We start from the raw sequence: 19,697 nt of genomic DNA, 5'->3' as shown, positions 1-19,697 counted from the left end.
CCATGACTGTGACACATGTAATACCAAAGTTTTTATTTATATTTTATTTTTTATATTTAAAACTTAAAAAATACAGTGCAGGCAACTTTATAGCAAATCTCACCTGTGTGATCATTAATAGCATAGCAAAATATAAAATAAAAAAGGAAGGATAAGTACCATCTGAGTATTTTGAAAAGTCCTTTACAAATCCTGACTACTAGTTCTGACTTAACATTTAAAGGGATAGTTACCCCAACAACGAAAACTCATTTCTTTCCAAGCCCGTAAGACCTTCATTCATCTTCACAACACAAATGAAGATATTTTTTATTGAATTCCACATGCTTTGATGCATCGTTATACTCTCCAAAATGGAGGAGTTTAATTGTTGAATAAAGTAGTTTTTGTTTTCTTTGCATACAAAGTATTCTCATTGCTTAAAAAAAATTCAGTTGAACCACTGATGTCACATGGATTGCATGATTTACCAATGTCCATGCTACGTTTCTGGACCTTGATCATGGTGATAACCTTGCTGTCATATGGGAGAGTCAGAGAGCTCTCGGAATTCATCAAAAATATCTTACGAAGGTCTTACGGGTTTGGAAGACAAGAGGTTGAGTAATTTACATTTTTGGGTGAACTATCTCTTTAATATACCGAGATGCTCTTTATTATAATGTATAATAAATGTCTAATATGTATTAAAAAAGGGGGGTTTGAAAAATGAACACATCTTCTGTCAGCTACCCAAGTACCATTTTTGTCTAATCGCTGTACCGCCACATTGCTTTTTTTTTTTTTTTTTTTTTTGGAACAGGAGTTTCATAATCATAATTAAAGTTATTATACAAGTGATGTAGATGGGCATAATTCAACAAGTGCTGAAACACCATCACACATAACATCATCGTCTGCGCACAGGCTGGAGTGATGCTGACGCAGGTGCACAGAGGGGGAGGAGTCTCTGTTGCAGCGCCGGTCTCTCACTTCAACCGATGCGCTGCGTCCACGGCAGCCTCGCGTCAGCACTTCAACAACAGCCGCTCACATCTCAAACTTGTCAGACTTTGCATGACGGCCGATTTCAAAGCATGGAATCGGACGCGGATTGTTGTCATTTTGGATGAAATCACGGTCTGCTGAAGATAACCCCGCCTTGTGACACCTTGCGAACCGACACCGGCTTTCTCGCTCATCGCACTGTTGTTCGTTCATTTACGGATTTCAGGGCTACTGCTGTGTAATATGATGGTGCGTCCGTGTCTTGCGCGCCGGGCTCTGGGCTGAACGCATGCACGAGCGCGGAACATGGGTAGATAGCGCGTTTCTCTTTTTTTGCGTTTCTCAGTGCAATCAGCGCCTTTCTAAATGGATGAGGAAATAGACAACCGCAAGAACAACAACAGCTTCCTTCGCGACCACAACTATGCAACTGAAGGTATATCTCATCACATGATCGCCTTCTTTCAGATGCACATAGAGTCAGACATCCTAAAGGAATTATTTGGAAACAGTTCTAAAGGTTCCTGGTTTGGTTTAATAAGGCAATCCTGTATGCAAATTTTAGGACTGATAAAAAAAAATGTACAGAAGTTCTATTAGAATATTTATTATAATGTGGAACCAATTCTAATTTTTTTTAGTTTTTTTTTTTCTGATTCCAATATATATTCTAAATCTTCTAGAACACATTGGGCTCTAAGGATCAAAAATACATTATAAAATCCTTTAGGAGTTACAGTTTGTGGAGTAGGATTTTATTTGATCCCATTAGGATTGGTGCCAAATTATGATGGAAATCCCTTTAGCAATCATGTGCAAGTGCAAATGCATATTTCTCATAAGTGTGTCAGTCATGCTGGCATCTTCCATGTGTAACAAAAAATATAGCAATGCAAAATACTGACTGTGGTGTTTTATTTGAGCTAAAAATAGATGAGCAGTCAGACTAACACTTTAAGAAGATTTTCTGCTGGTGTTTTAGTCCTCCAAGCTCCATCAGTATAAGAGCTGACAGTTTAGATTTGAATGTGGTTGTCTAATATAACGTAGTAGGATAAATTAAGATGCATTTTTAACAAAACAAGGTGAAAATCAACCAGCTATCATGACTTGGAACCATTCTTAATTGGAACTTTATTTTAATATTATGATGTTTTAGAAAAACCTAAATGTTTTAGAATGCACACTTAATCAGTTGTAGTTCATACAGTATCCCTTTAGGATGAGTTCCAATCTTAAAGGATCCTGTCCACATTTCATTTGGAGAACTATACATTAACAAATCATTTGTTATTTCTCTAGAATCATCACGACTCAAATGCTTACAGTGGAAACCTACTGACTAAACTAAGCTTTTGCACAGTTACAAATGTTTTCCATTGTGACCTGTTACAGTTCTTTCAATTGTCTTCCAAGGCAATGCAGCCTGTGCAAACTCTAGATTACATTGACAGTATAAAGGCATTCTTCTTCTCTGACAATAGACAGCTGAGGAGTTTCACTGAGCCAGACCCTCCTCTCATGCACAGAGAAGAAGCCTTCTACAGGACTGGTGTGATGCATCAGTGAATGGGGGGTTGGTTGGAGACAGAGGTGGAGAGAAAAAGGGAGGGAGAGCGAGAGAAGGGAATAAATCGGAGATTAAAGTCAGAGAACACACAGACAGATGTGATGTCATTCCAGCTGTGAAAATCCACTTTTCAGGCCTCTTCCCGTCTCTAGGCTATGCTCAAATCCAGTCTTTAAGAGTATTTATTCTTTAAAGCCAACATGGAATCAAAATGGACTCTGTTTGCTTTCTTTATTCACATTTCTGGTCTTACTTTGTGTAATTCAGTAATAATCTTTCATTTAGTTAGAGAGTAGCATGTTGAGGAAGATTAAGTTAGATCTATTTTGTGTTTTGAGGCAATAGGAGTAATGCTTGCACAAGCTTGTTTTAAGACTCTTGTTTAATATCCTGACTGCTGTCACAGAATTGGTAACCAAAAGCAATTTTTTTTTTGTGCACAAAACTTTTGGGGTATTGTGCTACATGCATTGACATCAAAGCATGGTTGGTAATTTTCTTTGGGTTTGGTGCATTGAAAGCATTGTTTGCATCTGTGCGTACTTCACCCACTGACCTGAGATGAGCTTCTGTTGTCTGCACAACAGAATCTACTACATGCCACTTCTCTTCTTCCCTTGTTAATTCTCTGTGAATTATGCAAGCGCTCACCTCTCATCCATCACTTGCAGAATATGCTGTCAGTGTCGGAAGGCCAAACTTACCCTTACATTAAAAGAGAGAGACATTTTTAAATCATTGACTATTTATAGCATTGTGTGCACAAATAAAGATATTATCAGTACAAACTTCTAAAAGCATTCAGAACCTGTAACGACGTTTAAAACTTCAGCATTTAAAAGAATACAGTAGTCCGCAGAGAAATGAAAATTCTGGATTCTCTATTTTTATTCCAAAACCAATATTCGTCTCCATTCATTTTCCATTTTAATTACTAAAAATTTAAACAAAAGCATCATAATAATATCAAGTAATATTAAAATAGTTATAATTCATACAACCTCTGCACTATATTCCAATACTTTTGATGCCATGCAATTGTTTTACGTGTTTTACGTCTATCTTCTGATAACCTTTCCCTGCAGGGAGCTGTTATCCACTGTAACTAAATCATTGAGTCAAGGTTGAGTTGAAGTGAACTGACTTCAATTTGTGAACCAATCATTCAGACTTTTAGATCAACCCGATACATTGAAGTGATGTGATTAATTTACAAATTGGACATTTCTACTTTCATCATAAATTATTGAGAATGCATCAAGAAAAGCTAGGATGGATGTCAACAATTAGGGCTGCACAATTAATCTAAATAGAGATGATTAACGAAAGTGAAAGGTGTGGGCAACAGAATTACAGAATTCCATTTTATGTTATCTCAAAGAATGTATTTTAAAATCATTAATTATAATTATAACATTGAGGGAAATAATCAACAATTATGATTCTGATTTTAGTAATGCAGGGCTATAATAACGGAAGTTTTGTTTTGTTCCTCACATAAAGATATGAGGCCTATCATAACACCTGGTGCAATGCAACGCAATGCGCAGCGCAAGTGTGTTTGCTAGTTTCAGTCCCTTGCTGTTCCCATTTTCCCGTCCAGCACCACGTCGTTTAATTAACAAATGCATTTGCCTTCATTTTTGCACCCATGGGCGTGCTGGTCTAACAAAGAGGTGTGTTCAGGCGCATTGCTGGAGCAATGCTATTTTAAGGAGCTGAAAATAGACTGCACCATGGACCAACTCAAACCTGGTCTAAAGTCTGGTGCAATGTTTTTTCTCTGTTATTTAAAGAGTGCGCAGCACGCGTACATGCTGCTTATTAAACACAGGGACACACTGCAGCACAAACATGCCAAAGATTAAAAAGTAAAGGATTGAAATGCACAAGATATTTTTTGTAGGCTAATTAAATATATATATATATATATATATATATATATATATATATATATATATATATATATAAATGCCTACATGTCATAATGGATAGTCAACGCAGAATTAGGCTATCTATTTGCTCGCACATGAACAGCTCCGTTTCGTCTCGGAGATGCGTTCTGTCTTTACGCTTGCCAAATTCTGCCGTGTAAATAGCAAATCCGTCATGGCACGAGCGCAACTCTTAAAGGGAATGGAAGATGAGACTCTGATTGGTTTATTCCACGTTACGCCCAAAAAACACCCATTACTCATTAAGAGAATAGGGACAACCCATATGCGCCCCGGGCGCGCCAACCGTTTTTCTGTCGTTAAAATAGCAAAAGTGGATTTGGACATGCCCTGAGTGCACCTGCACTTTGCGCTTTACACTTTGCGTTTAGATCGTTAAAATAGGGCCCATGGATTTAGAAGTTTAGATTTTTGATAACTTAATGGTACTTTTACATAATTTTTTTAAGCTTTAACACGCCAGTCTACATTCATTGCATGAAAAAGGCATCTATTGAAGTATTTAAAAATTTCTCCTTTTATGTTTAATGGAAAGAAGGACAAGTTTATACAGCATTTAAAGATGATGCGATTTCAAGTTTTCCTTTCTCTTTGGAGTGTTACAAGCTCTTTGAAGAAGATCTGTAAAGTTGCAAAGACTAACGTCTCAAATCCAAAGGTACTGTATATTCTTTATAAAAGTGAAAACTTGTCCACGTCCCCCTTAAACGCCTCTTTTAAATACACCCCCACATGTCTACGTCACGATGTAGGAAGATTTTCACAACACCGACCAAATGTTCACATAAAGAAAGAAGGTGTAACCTTTGATTCTCGCTGTTGCTGTCATCACCATGTTGTAGAGATGCTGTTTTGTAAGCAAAAATACTTTGTTTGATCTTCCAAAAGAGGACACAACTAGAAATCAGTGGTTAAGTTGTATTTACAACAGTTCAACCAAAATATTCAGATGTGTGCAACACATTTTATGGAAGACTGTTTCCTGATCCTGGGAGAGAAGACTACAATGCCGGCTGTTCTGACTCACAGTCTATAAGTACGTTTACATATTTTAAGGATTTGCCACTGATGATTCGAACTCGAGTTTTGAGCAATGTTGAGTAACGCTTGTTGTTTGTCATTCCTCCGATCACAATTCAACGCGTAAAAAGGTTCTCAATTCCAATCCTCGCTCTATCCTGCTCTGCACATTTTGTATGTTTCTCTTATGCTTCAGACGTTTGTTCTATTTGAACGTAAGTGCCCTGCGAAGTGGACATCACAGGAGATTCCGCCATGATGCCAGTTTGAAGCAAACATATACTTTATGTTCCTTTCAAAGTGCATTGAAGTGTGCGAGATGTGAATTTAAATTGTATTTATTTACAGAGGTATATGATATCACACTTGTCCATGTGTGAAGACGTTGTGCAAATCCGTGAATGAATGAAGTGAAGTAAACTTCAATAGATTTTCCATGCTCAGGGAGTAGGAAGCAATGAACACTGGATACATTTACATGCATACTTTTTGGTTCAATCGGACTGGATTCAATACGATTGATGAATCTGATTGCAGCGTTTACATGAATGCTTAATAAAGTGATAGGGTTGATGTGCGCGTTTATATGTCACAAGCTTCAAATTGGAATATATATTTTTTGACATGCGCAAGCTGCTCAAATAGTGAAAGTGAAAGTGAAAAGTGAAAGTGACATATAGATAATATATAGTTTCTCGCTGTTTGCAAAATATGCAGAGCTGGGTGGCATGAGGACTGGAATTGAGAACCGCTGGTGTAGAGTAGCACTTGTTAAAACTTTTTATGTTTTATGTTTACATGGCGCCATGCAACGCAACATGTAAAAACACAGTATAAGTCATTATAATCTGTAATTATGTCTGCACTAGATGCTACAAATGGCTTGTTTGTAATGGATTTTATTGGTTTTGTCTTGTCGCACCGGTGTTCTGACCGGGACACACATCACAGTATGGTAAGGGCGTAACATTTACCTTACACGCTTGAGGCATTTGGCCAATAACAACACACTGGATAGCTGGCCAATCAGAGCACACCTCACTTTTCAGAATGATGAGCTTTGTAAAAATTGACGTGTTTCAGAAAGGTGGGGCATAGAGGAGAATCAATAATGTTCAGTATGTGGAAAATTATGTTTTTTGAACCTTAAACCACATAAACACATTTAATTACACCAAATATCAATCAATTATATAATGCAAACAAACAAAATGAACAATAAACAAGGTTAATTTTTAGCAACGTCATATGGCCCCTATAAATTACATTGCGTTATTACATGATTAAATAAATGATACAGAATTTTCATTTTTGAGTGAAATTTTTTTGTCCCAGTCTGTTACTGGGCTATGGACATAAATTATGTGGCTTGTTGAGTAGATGTCTGCTCTTACCTTTATAGAAACTCGAAATTTTCTAAAAAAAAAAAAAAACTCATAAACATTTAGAGTTGGCTTTTGATTTGGTTCTCTAAGTAAAACCTTGCTAATACTGTACATATAAGCACCCTAGACATTTAGCAACAGTATAACTCTGTCAAAAGCTAGCACTCCCATTTTCTTCAGGTTATATATAAAGCTAGTTGTTGATTGCCTGAGCAATGATAGAGCTTCACCGAGTTTAGATTTTGAATCACTCTTACCTAGAAGTATAATAATAGCATTTAAAACTGACATGGGATGTTATGGAAAACTACCAGAAGCCTCTGAATGTTTTCTCTTTTGAGTATAGAGCAAGATCATCTGCAGTAAACTGATGAACAGTCGTTACCAGACACAGCTGTGCTTAGAGCTTGAGAAGTTAACCACCATCATACTGATGCCTCTGGTTTTGACAATCAAATAAATAAATGATGACCTATGCATTTTTAAAGCAGCTATTATGCACCCATGTTTATCCCTGCTATGCTCTGCTCCACAAGGTTCTGTCAGCGTCTTTGTGCAGGCTAGACAACAACAGAGCAAATACACACCACAGAATGAAAGCCTTGACAATAAAAGCAAAGGTGAAACTTATACATAAGGTTGACAAACATGTGCCATTCAATACCTTTTGACCTCAGTCGCATAGAGAGATGTAAGGTAATGTTATCTAAATCATAGATGTGCAGACAAAACAACCTAGTGAGTGTTTAATCTGCAGTAAAATACTTCTGAACCCATTAAAGACATTGCCTTAGGTCAGACATTTTGTTAAAACAGTTGAATAAATACTAAAGTTTCAGGAAGTTTAATGTGTAGTATCATAAGGTGATCAGCAGTGAATGAAGGTCTAAGTGAAACTCGAGGAAGATCAGTGGTGATCTGCAGATTTAGGCCTGGACAGGTACACTGAAGGGTTAATTGGGAAGGTAGGGTCATTTGCTGAGTGATCCTTCTCTAATCTGATCTCAGTCTTATCTGGCTCATCTCTTTTCCCCTTAGACGCTTTCTGTAAATTTTCTGTAAATCAGGGAAGATTTTGTCTAGAATAGTATATTTAGAAAGACTGAGAAAATCATGGTGTTTATCGCCAAATTTATGAAACATACAGTCATACAGTTATTCTAAAGTTGAAATGTGATAAATTTGCTTTTTCTTTGTTTTTGCTCAGTTATATTATAATTTTTTTGTTTTAGATATAATTTATGATATATGGCTAATTTAGATATAATTATGCTTGCAGAGGGGGGATGGAGGGATAAAGAAAATTCCTTGACTTTACTGACAGCTGTTTGGTTCTCCTAAGTGCAGTCAAAGAATTTCCTTTAAGCCCCCCTCTTCCCCAGCACCACCTGTCTATAATTGTCTATAATCACCTGTACATAATTATTATTTTTTTGACTAAAAGACATTACAGGGCACAGTACTTGTTGTATGCAGCTGTAGAGACCGAAACAGACAATCAAACATTAAATCAAGTCTCCAGCATCACCCCCCCCCCCCCCCCACCACCACTCCTGCTTTAGAAGAAGCCTAAAATAAGGCTGCTTCCTCTGGGATAGCTTGTGAGTTCAAAAGGAAAAGAGAGATACTGAAAAACAGAGGGGGTGATTCCTACAGAGAATAAATAAAGCAGACTGAGATGTGTTATTAACACATGGCTCGTACAGGAACCATGCTTTGCACTAACCTGTCTCATGAAGGAATAACTGTAAACTAGAGCAAATTTAGTTACCAACATGGTTGCCAGAATGGTGCACATGTGGTTGCCGAGGCATTCTGAGTGGCTTTTAGCATGTTGCTGTGTGGCTGCTAGGGTGCTCTGTGTAGTTGTTAGGTGTTTGCTTACTGCAAAAAGTAAAAAGAGCCTACCCAGAAGTTTCTGTGATATTCTGGCCTCTAGGTATGTCTCAGGTTTCTACTTCAAATAAGTAAGTTTTATATCCTAATATTGTCCACCACGCAAATGTTCTCTTTCTCTGTGTATTTGCCAACAATCTTAGTCTCTTTGTTTACAAGAGGCCATAGGCATGTATGTACATATGAGTGGCAGTATTGCGACTGTGTGTATCAAGGTGTGTGTACTCCTCTCACAAGTAACAGTTGATTTGCAAGTTCCATCTGTTTATCAAGTGGTCCACTGGCTTAAGATCTACTTTACATCTGAGTTCATCCCATAATCCCATTGGCTCGTACATCTGTTCATTCTGGCATTTTTGTAAGGTTCTTGCCATTAGTCTGAGGGCCTTAAGCACCCCAGGAAATCACTTAATTCCTCAGGCGAAGCTTCATTTTGGCTCAAATGCAGCTGTTGACATTTCAGTTCTTTGATGAATTAAAATATTACTTCATATTCTTTATAAAAAGACAAACATCTGTTTCTGCTGTTAATTTCACTTGGAAACTAATTTGCAGAATGGATCTTAAAAAAAAAAAAACAAAAAAAACACTGCATAGTGTATAAAATACCATTCAAAAATGTGGGGTCAGTAATTTTTCCTTTTCTTGAAAGAAAGAAATTATTACTTTTTATTTATCAAGGATACACTTAATTGATCAAAACTGACAATAAAAATGTTTTTTACAAAAGATTTAGATTTTCATTAAAAGCTGTTCTTTTGACATTTCTATTCATCTAAGAATCCTGGGGTGGCGGGCACTTATAATAAGAAATGTTTCTTCGACAGGAAATCTGCATATTAGAATGATTTCTGAAGGATCACTTGAAACTGACTGGAGTAATGATGCTAAAATATAGCTTTGCATCACTAGAATAAATTAAATTTTAAAATGAACTATGAAACAGTTATTTTTAATTTTAAATATGACTGTTTTTACTTACTTTTTTATTTTTGTTTAAATAAATGCAACCTTGGTAAGCATAAGAGACTTATCTAAAAAAATGCTAAAACAAATCTTATCAACTTTTGATTGGCTGTTCACACTTGCTGAAATGTCCTCTCAAGTCTCTCAAACCTTTAGAAATGCATTTTAACCACATCAACTCTGGGGACCCACCGGTGGGTCCAATATTGCATATGCCTAATTCTCAAAAAATCAAAATAACAGCTGAAGTGGTTAATAAATATTAATAGTTTTAAAGTGAATAGGTTTCTTGTTCGAACCTGAAATCTGATTGGCTGATATATTTTGTATAAGAATATATTACTATTTTACTAATGATAAGAACATTAATACAGGAACACATCCTACCTACCAAAATCATGGTCACCATATAAGACCTTAAGACATTGTTTTGTATGTTGCTTGCACAGTCATTTGTTCCAACAGGAATGATACAATAGTCCATTAAATGGTAGTTTTAACCAAGTCCCTCTTCTGCTCCCAGCAGTCCCTCTTGTTATTACACCATTGTTTGATGGAGTGGACCAGGAACACATTAACAGTTTGTTGGGTGTAGTTTCTCTGGACATTAATTTACAAGCATAGGGTAGCGGCGTGCCCTTCGGACCTCCTGACCCTGCGTTAGTGTAATGGCGGTGTTGCTCTGCCGGCAAGTGCAGGAAGGGGGATGGGGTCTAGTCAGGGACCCTCTTGTGTTGGCTCATTAAAATCAGTTGCTGATGCTTCCCGTTTTGGCGCCTCTCTCTCGCTCTTTATCAAATGCCCTGCGGCATTGTAGCACAAGCTACCGAATTTTTTTTACGTTGTTTGCACCTCAGTTGCCTCTCTCTGTCACCTCCCAAGTCTTCTCATTATGTTTACCCAACTTGTACAACAAAACCCTGTACCTCCTTTTCCTCTCCTAATTACTGCACCGTCAGCATCATGGTTCTCTCCTTTCACGCTGAGTGATGGACAAATGGAGGTTCCCCAGTGCATATTGACAACCATTTAACAGAAAGTAGATTGGTAGTCATCTGTGTGGAACAGCCGCCCTATTACCGACCACTGCATTCTCAAAGAAAATAGCTTGGAAACCTGTATGAAAACATGTCAGATTACTACAGCTGCTTTTTCATTTAATGTCCACAGCAATCTTTTCTAGAAAGGTGATGTGATGGTAATGGCTATTAGAGGTCAATAAGATTGAATTTTGCCTTCTCTGGATTCAATTTACAGTTGTTTGTACACTTTGTACACTTGCCAGAGAAAATGGAAAGTGAAAATACCCACGAGTTGTGAAAGGGTTGTCTTCATTAGAACATGCATATGCAGTTGTCTTTATATTTTAAGAGCATTTGCATTTACTGTCAAATGTCCAAATTCTTTTCATTCTGAAGATGTATGGTGATTAAAAAAAAAAACATTCCAGTCAGATACTCTCAAACCTCCTACACAGTGTGGAGCAGTGTGGAAATACCTTTATTTTCACCAGTCCAATAAAATAACAGGTCAAGAAAGATAAAGTAAAGGTAAAAAGTAATGGCTGTATGTGACCCATGAATTGTCCTTGTTGTGTATTGTGCATTTTAGCAATTGTAGTACTACATACTGCAGAAATAATGCTATTTAACTGTTGCTAATATGGCAGCTTCTGTAATTTAAAAAACATACTAAATGTGTTGAAGTCTTGGTAATTCCATGATGACTCGGCTCTTCTGCTCTGTCAGTGGAGTGAAGCCATCATCTGCTCAACCAGGAGGGTTGATTATTCAGCTTCACATGCTAATGTTCCCAGTCAAGGATAGTACATTAGCATGTGTGGTCACAGTCAAGACTCTTAACCATTAAATGAAAACCGAGAGAACTCTGAACAGAATATACTTCATGTTAATTTCACATGAAGTTCACAAAGCAAAACGTCAGTTTCCCATTTCACACTCTCATGTTAAAGACCCCCTGTTTTTAATGTTGTTTACATTTCTATCTTGCAAACCATTAATGCAAAATCATCAGTCATCACCATTGCTAAGCATTTTTTCCCTTAAAGTGATAGTTCGCTTTCAAATAAAATTTTAATTATACGCCACCAATCTGCACTCTCTGAAATATAATGCAGTAATTGTAATTTATTAATTTGTTTAAAATGCACCCTATAATCTTTGCGATAATAATAAATACAACACATTACTCACTCTATTGACAGCGTGCCATTGGGTCCCTCTGGCATTGGACATCGCCTCCAGTTTATACGTGGCAAACAAAACACAACGTGCAAAACGCTGTGACTCAACAGCGGAGAAAACTCAGGATCTTCAGTCAGGCAGGTGTGTGATGCGATACTGTCAATGTCCTCGTCGTCGTCTTGTAGTTGTGGCATTGCTGTGTTCCATTCGTGACAAAATATGCTCTCCACTTCTGTTGGCATCTCACAACACTTGCTACTAAAACACCACCAATCTCTCTGAGGCTTGAAGACATGCTGCTGCACCGGATGTTTCCTCGCTCGCTCGAGTACTTGATCTGTGTATTCTGGTTCAAATAAATATGGCTGTGAAAAAAAACTATGTTGTCTGTTGATATATTGAAATCGTCTTCCATTGCAATTTCCTGTACGTCTAAGTATGTTTAGATCTTCACAGTGAAAGGTAACACTTCCGAAATCTCTGTGTAAACCATAGACAGTAAGTGTAAACAATGAGTGACGTACATGCGCGAGAGATCGCTTCCGGGGCTTTCCGCGCTTGCGCTGACTAAGCCAGAGCGCGCGCGCACGTCACATCGGGAAGCACGCGCGCCCTCAGATCAGTTGGTCGTGGTTGTGTACAAGAGGTAAAAAACTATATAAATACTGTTTGTTTTCTTACACAAATCGCTCGTTTCGTGTCTTAGGTCATCAATGTGTACTTACGATGGGGAATTGTTTAATTTGGACTCCTCTGTGCATGCTCTTTGACCTAAAAATATCAAAATGAGAAATACTGCGGAAACAAAGAAACCTACTTCTTGGATGCCCTTGAGGTAAGCTAAAACATATCAAAATTTAATTTGAAAGTGAACCATCCCTTTTGGATAAAAGCGTCTGCTAAATGCATAAATTTAAATTTAAATTTATAGGTACATTAACTGACAGTCACCACTGATAAGCTACAACTAAATATAATGTAGAAACTTAATTTTCTGTAAAGTTGCTTTACAATGGTATGTATCGTGAAAAGAGCTATACAAATAAATTTAATTTATTTTTTTAAGGGATACAATTTGTGATTGAAGGTTACTTTAATACTACTTATAATATTGTAAATAATCTGGTTGACACTCCAACATAGCAAGTGGAGGTACTGCACCTTAATGCTAGCTACCACCCATCATAAAATGGAAGAATGAAAGAAAAATATGCAGGTTGTAGCAAAAAATACACTAAATAATGTTGTTAAAGTTTTGGCCATGATTATTATGTAGTGAAAATCTGATATTGTGACAACCATAGTTTGTGATCATTTTTTATTGTATAAAAATGACAAGTGGCACAAATTTGGCAATATAAATAGAGCAAAAATATGTCACACTGATGTATGTGAGAGACTTGTGGTACTCCCAATACAAAAACGGTCAATTTTGTCTCAGATTACAGCGTATGGGCACAATAAACCTGTATTAGAGATGCAGATGGTCGCAGATGTTGCCAGTAATAGAGACAAATATTGCCAGTGTGCAGGGTGCCACTGAATGCAGACGTTGACGCGTATAAGCTACTGCATGAGCGATAATAACCAGACCCATTAATGTGGACCAGATGTCACATTCACAGACACGCTTTCTCTCTCCCTCGCAGCTGCTTAGGCACACTTAGAACCGCAGATATTTACAATTGACATGGATCAGTCATTGTAAATCTGAGCACCAGTCTGGTACAATGCTGTTTAGCAGGTGTCAGGGAAACTGCTTTGAACCTGTAGCTTGCCAAGCTGCATTCTACTTATAAATTCAATTTTTACACTACAGTCAAGCTGCTTTTTTGGGGGGTAAGAAGTTTGGCTCAAGAAGAAAGAGTCGCTATTGCACAGAATCCTCTTCAATGTCAATGTCAATGTCACCTTTATTTATTTAGCGCTTTAAACAAAATACATTGCGTCAAAGCAACTGAACAACATTCATTAGGAAAACAGTGTCAATAATGCAAAAATGATAGTTAAAGGCAGTTCATCATTGGATTCAGTTATGTCATCTCTGTTCAGTTAAATAGTGTCTGTGCATTTATTTGCAATCAAGTCAACGATATCGCTGTAGATGAAGTGTCCCCAACTAAGCAAGCCAGAGGCGACAGCGGCAAGGAACCGAAACTCCATCGGTGACAGAATGGAGAAAAAAACCTTGGGAGAAACCAGGCTCAGTTGGGGGGCCAGTTCTCCTCTGACCAGACGAAACCAGTAGTTCAATTCCAGGCTGCAGCAAAGTCAGATTGTGCAGAAGAATCATCTGTTTCCTGTGGTCTTGTCCTGGTCCTTGTTCAGGGGGCAATATGTTTTGTTCTTAAATATTTAACAATATTTCAATATTAAATCAGTTTAAATGATATTGTCCCATGCTATGGAGGAGACATGAAAGTTTCAAATTACAATATGCACATGCGTTTATTAAAACAACTGTAGCTTGTTCCTCCGCTTCAGTACCTGAACTCAGCAAAACGCCTCTTTATATTTACTGCAATCCCCCCCAGTCAGCATCAAGCCACCCAATACCCGCCAGACAAAAGACTTCTGGCCCCTAACAGCTAACAATGGAGGGCCAACACAGCAGGGAATTACAGTCCATGGGTAATAGCCTGTATTGAGTTGTAGGGAGACAAGGATGCAGTTTATCTGTGTATGTCTTCAGAGAAATAGTTCAGCCAAAATGTCAGTAGAGTCATTCTCTGCTTTATGTGGAAAACTCTAACACACAGACACAGACACACACACACACACACAAACATACACACCCACACACAACCACACACACCCACACACACCCACACAAACAAATACATTCAGGTAGGGTGTAAAAAAGTGCATACTCCAAATCATTTGTCTTTTTAAAATTGGCAACAAATCCAGTTAATGGTTTGATGACACCTGTCATCAAAGCAAATATTTACAATGCAATATGAACAATACAATATCAGTTTAATTATGAAATATAGAAATTATGACGATGAAACCAACTACAACAAAACCGTCATGATTATGATTTACCATAGCTTGCTTTTTTTCTTATATCTCATGAAATAAGCTTCCATGTTATTGCATTGCCATCATAAAGCTATCATTATTTGTGACTGATGATGCGAGGAATGCGTCAATTTGACAAAGCAACGTCAATATATTTTTTCTCTAGTATTCCTCTCTTGAAAGCTACTCCCCACATCTTGAATTTCTGTATTTAGCACCTCTGGTTCTTTGACGTGATTGCTAAATGATTGTTCTTTTAGCTCTTTGACTTCTCTTTGGGTAAAGAGAAAGCAAACTCCAGCAGTCTGTTGCTGTTCACAGTTCTCATGTTATCTCTCTGGATCATTAGATGCAGAGCGGCTCCCGTTTGTTATTGACTGGTTCCCGGTAAGCGATGCTGCCAAGCCAAACACCCCCTGGCTACCCCATTCAATTTATTCATGAAACGAAATATTTTAGCTTCAGCCCCTGGAGGCATATTCATTATTCCCAGAGTAAATTTGCTCACAGTACAGTATTGGAAAGAGAGTGGAAAGGCAGGAGGTAGATTGCAGGCAGACAGGAGGACAAGAGACAGTTCCTATTTTTTGAGTGTGAGGTTTTATTTGAATTAAAATGGTCACACTTTAGTTTAGGGACCAATTATGTGCTTTATAAATACTAATATGCTAGTAATATGCATGTTTATAAGCAGCTAGTTAATTGTAAGAAATACTAAGATTAGATTTTGCTGAAAATTCCACACATGCGTCATTCAGTTTCTACTATGTCATGTCTGTAAGCACAGAAGAAGGTTCAGCTACAGCATATCGCTGTTGGGTGCATCATGTGGCTACAATAAATAGTGTTGTTTAAACTAGTCAGCAAGCTAGCATTTAACATGCGAACAGCCCTCGTTGACCTCTTGGTGAATCAGCTTTTAAACTTTTAAAAAAGGCAACAGCTATTTGCACTTTAGAGTAAATAGTAATAGAGGCTATTTACATTAAATGCAAATAGCAAAAGATGCTATTTACACTAGGTGTAAATAAAAATTAGATGCTATTTACAGTGCAAATAGCATATTTTCTCAGCGATAGATGCTGTTAACATTAAGTGCAAATAGCTATAGATTCTATTTATACTATGTAAAAATAGCAGGATTTTCTGCTATTTATACAACTTATTGCAAATGGTGGCAATTATCTGCACCTCAGTATTGTTACATTATAAAACAGTATTTAATAATAACTTATTGAGTGTAAAATTGTGTGTAATTTTAATTCAAATTATTAATTGGATGCCACCTTATTGAGACAATAAAGCCCTTCTTACACCTACCCTTACCCTTTTCTGAAAATGCTTTAAATGCTTTTCTGATGTTATTTTAAATTTGAAAAGGGAAAAAAAAAGTACGCCAAAAGGCGGATTTGAACCCTGGTGGATCACATCGAAATAAGTATGACACACGTCTTACCAGCTGTGCCACGTTGTGTGTAAATAGGTTCTGCCAACAAGGCGGGCTATTTGCACTTAGTTTAAATAGACACTCCGTTTTAAAAAGCCTTGAATTGGCATCCTTGGTAAATATGAGCAAAGGTGATAGTGAAAAAAAATCATTAAATTCTAAGCTATCATTGAAGAAAAACAATTGAAAGTGGGGGGGAATCTCATTGTGAAATAAAAGCTTTCTCTAATTCATGTTGGCCATAATTTTTGGCACCCAATTATTGCAACATCCTTTTCCCAAGATAACAGTTCTGAGTTTTCTACTATATAGGCATGGGCCGGTATGAGATTTTGACGGTATGCTATAGGGCTGTGTATCACAGTATATATATACAGTATATATATATATATTAGGAGTGTAACGGTACGTGTATTCGTACCGGACCGTTTCGGTACAGGGCTTTCGGTACGGTGCACGTGTGCACCGAATGCAATATTTTGTGTGCGGAACATAGGTAGATTTTTGTGTTTCCACACGAACATATTAAGTGGCGGAAGTCTCCGCGTTCAGCGCAAATCCCGCCCTGCAGCTGATTCTAAAGTTTTCAAAAGGCATCACGCGAGTGTGAGCATCACTACAACTAGGAAAAAAATTACCTTAATTACCGAAAAGTTATATATATTTTTTAATATGAGCAGGCCTACAAGGTGGGATTGGTAATGCTGCACTGTAATCATAGTTACTTATTTATATTTTTCATTATATTTTATTATGTGATATTGGTTTGAGACTGAGAGTATTTTATTTAGTGGAGAACTTTGCAGCAGTATTTGATTTCTTATTCTTTTTTTTTTTACTATATATATATTTTATTAAAAAGTATTTAAAAAAGTGTAAACAAATTGTAAAAAAAAGTTTATAGTAATAAACAACATGAAGTTTAATGTTTGCATTTCTTTCCCTTACTGTACCGAAAATGAACCGAACCATGACTTTAAAACTGAGATACGTACCGAACTGTGATTTTTGCATACCGTTACACACCTAATATATATATATATATATAATAAATGTTTGTAAAATGGCACGGTTTTTTAAATAACTGAAAGTACATTCTTAACATCAGTCTGTCAAGCATTAAAATATGATAATCAAGTATTATTTAATAATAGAACTTTAGTCAATAGAATTAAAACTTGATAACCATGTTTGAATGCATATTAGTCATTTTAACTCAAGCTGTTAACTGGACTGGTGGTGGTGCTTTTTTGGTCATTCAGTGTTTCTGTAAAAAAAATATGGGGGGAAAAATAACAAATACTGATAAGATAATGATACAATTTCTACTAATAAGAACAATATAAAAAGCACTAAGGATTAATGAGCTACTGGATTCATTAATATTTATCAGCTTGTGTGCGTTCACTCGAACTGATTTGCTGAAATCAAAAAAGGAACAATAATAGGTGAGCACCAGACAATGAGATTGTCATTTGTGCATTAGTTCCACATACTACTGGAAAACCCTGTAGCTCTTAAACGTGAAGAATCCCAAAGGAACACCATTATTTTTACATTAAAGTACAACAAAAAATATCATTTATATGTAGTGCATCAACTCTCTCTCTCTCTCCGTGTGTGTGAGACAAAGCAACGACAAGGTGTGCGTCTTCACACTAGAGTTTACGGTATGTCAGATACAGGTGCACTGCGAATCCATCGAGATGAACCGAAAAATATCACAGAGCGCCTGACGGAGAGTGAAACTCTGAAGCACTCAGTCAGAGTGTTCGGCGAGTGAAAATATATCTTATACTATACTATATACTTATACTAGCCTCCAACTAACACACTGGCGAGTAAAATCTGAGAATTGATTAGCCATTGGTTAGTATTAGACATCATTTAGTTGCCCAGAGTTAAGATTTAGTCACATATGCAAGTGATTGTAGAGGGTTGGGTGCCAATATTAGTGGAAGGCACTGTAATACTCGATGCCAGGTATTTAACCTGCTGCACAGGGAACCTTTTTCTGTTAATGGCCATTCAGAGGAAGTAACAGTTGCAATTTCAATTTGGCCTTGAATGATTTAACGCTTGATACCACCAAATAGAGAAGCTGATTGCGACCCAGAAGCTTTGAAAGCTACTTAATATCACCAGATCTCTGATTCATGAAACAATTAGGCTTAGTAATGTCATTAAGTATTTTATTTTCTCTTACATTCCTCTTTTGAAAGCCACAATAGGAACGAAAAGTCGACTGCAATTTCCGTTTCATGCAGTATTTAACTTGTGACAGCTCTGGTTTTTCCATGGCTTATGAGTCTCTCAAACACATGCTGACCTCTGCTAGTACAATGCACTGCTTCCGACGACCAAAACTCCATCTCTGTAGTAATACAGCAAAAGAAATGTCAAATATCTTGCACTCATAGTTAATCGAAGGGCATTGATTTTGCATTTGTCAATGTATTCATTAAACTTTCCGTGTTTCTATGATGGCACACTAGATTGACCTTTCGATTAATATTGAATTGATATTGTTTTAATATAATTGAATGTATAATTTAATTAAATGTGTAATTCTATTTATTATTGATTTAGCTTAAATTGCTTTTACTCAAAGTAATGCATTCTCCCTTTTTAAATATGGCCTGGAGGCCAGACGTTAGCCGTCTCTGTGTTGGACAAAGAGGACTAGTGAGATGAATCTGCCACAGGAGCTGGGAGATCTGTCCTCGCTCCTGCGATCCTCTTGTCCAGATAGATACGTGCCTATAGTGATCTGTGATATGGCTGCAGGCTAGTGCGGGTCAGTTATTTATACCTCCAGAGAGAATGGAAGGCTGTTTGTTGCTCACGGAACACAAGATTAGAAACTTCTGTCTAAGCCACTTAATGCAGCAGATCAACACAACAGGAAACAAGTGTAACTTCTGCGATGGCCTTATTGTGATTCATCCAAGATATCAGCTATTTTTGAAGTTGCTGAGTTTAAATGAGTTAATTAGTCTGTTAGTACATGCTACCATAGGTTTTATATTAGGCAGAGTTCATAGCATTTCACTGTTGTCTTTTAAACAGGGTCAGGGCGCATCGGTACGATTATCCCAGAGTCAATCCCTCTGACGCACATAATTCAGATACCTCACAGCGCTAATCTCTTTCCTGTGCTGTTGTTTAGCATTGCATTAGGTTCTACAAGCTGTCTTCCCTGCGTCTCTCTCTCCTTTACTCTTGTACCTAGAAATCAACTTG

General features: G+C 37.1%; 1 protein-coding gene across 2 annotated transcripts in view; it reads left to right on the top strand.

Annotated features, from left to right (window-relative positions):
• Window positions 1-19,697, top strand: part of ppp2r2bb (protein phosphatase 2, regulatory subunit B, beta b) — a 77,097-nt gene that overhangs the window by 32,566 nt on the left and 24,834 nt on the right. Inside the window, exon 1 of one of the 2 annotated variants that reach the window (XM_059526796.1) lies at window positions 975-1,423. The exons of the other annotated variant lie outside the window; for it this stretch is intronic. Coding sequence (XP_059382779.1) covers window positions 1,354-1,423 — 70 coding nt within the window. The 5' untranslated portion in view covers window positions 975-1,353. Of the gene's footprint in view, window positions 1-974; window positions 1,424-19,697 lie in introns of those variants that run through there. 2 annotated transcript variants of the gene reach the window in all.

Source organism: Carassius carassius, chromosome 36 (genome assembly GCF_963082965.1).
Source record: "Carassius carassius chromosome 36, fCarCar2.1, whole genome shotgun sequence".
NCBI lineage: Eukaryota > Metazoa > Chordata > Actinopteri > Cypriniformes > Cyprinidae > Carassius > Carassius carassius.
The sequence above is the reverse complement of the archived record's forward strand: the minus strand, read 5'-3'. Positions and strand labels throughout refer to the sequence as shown.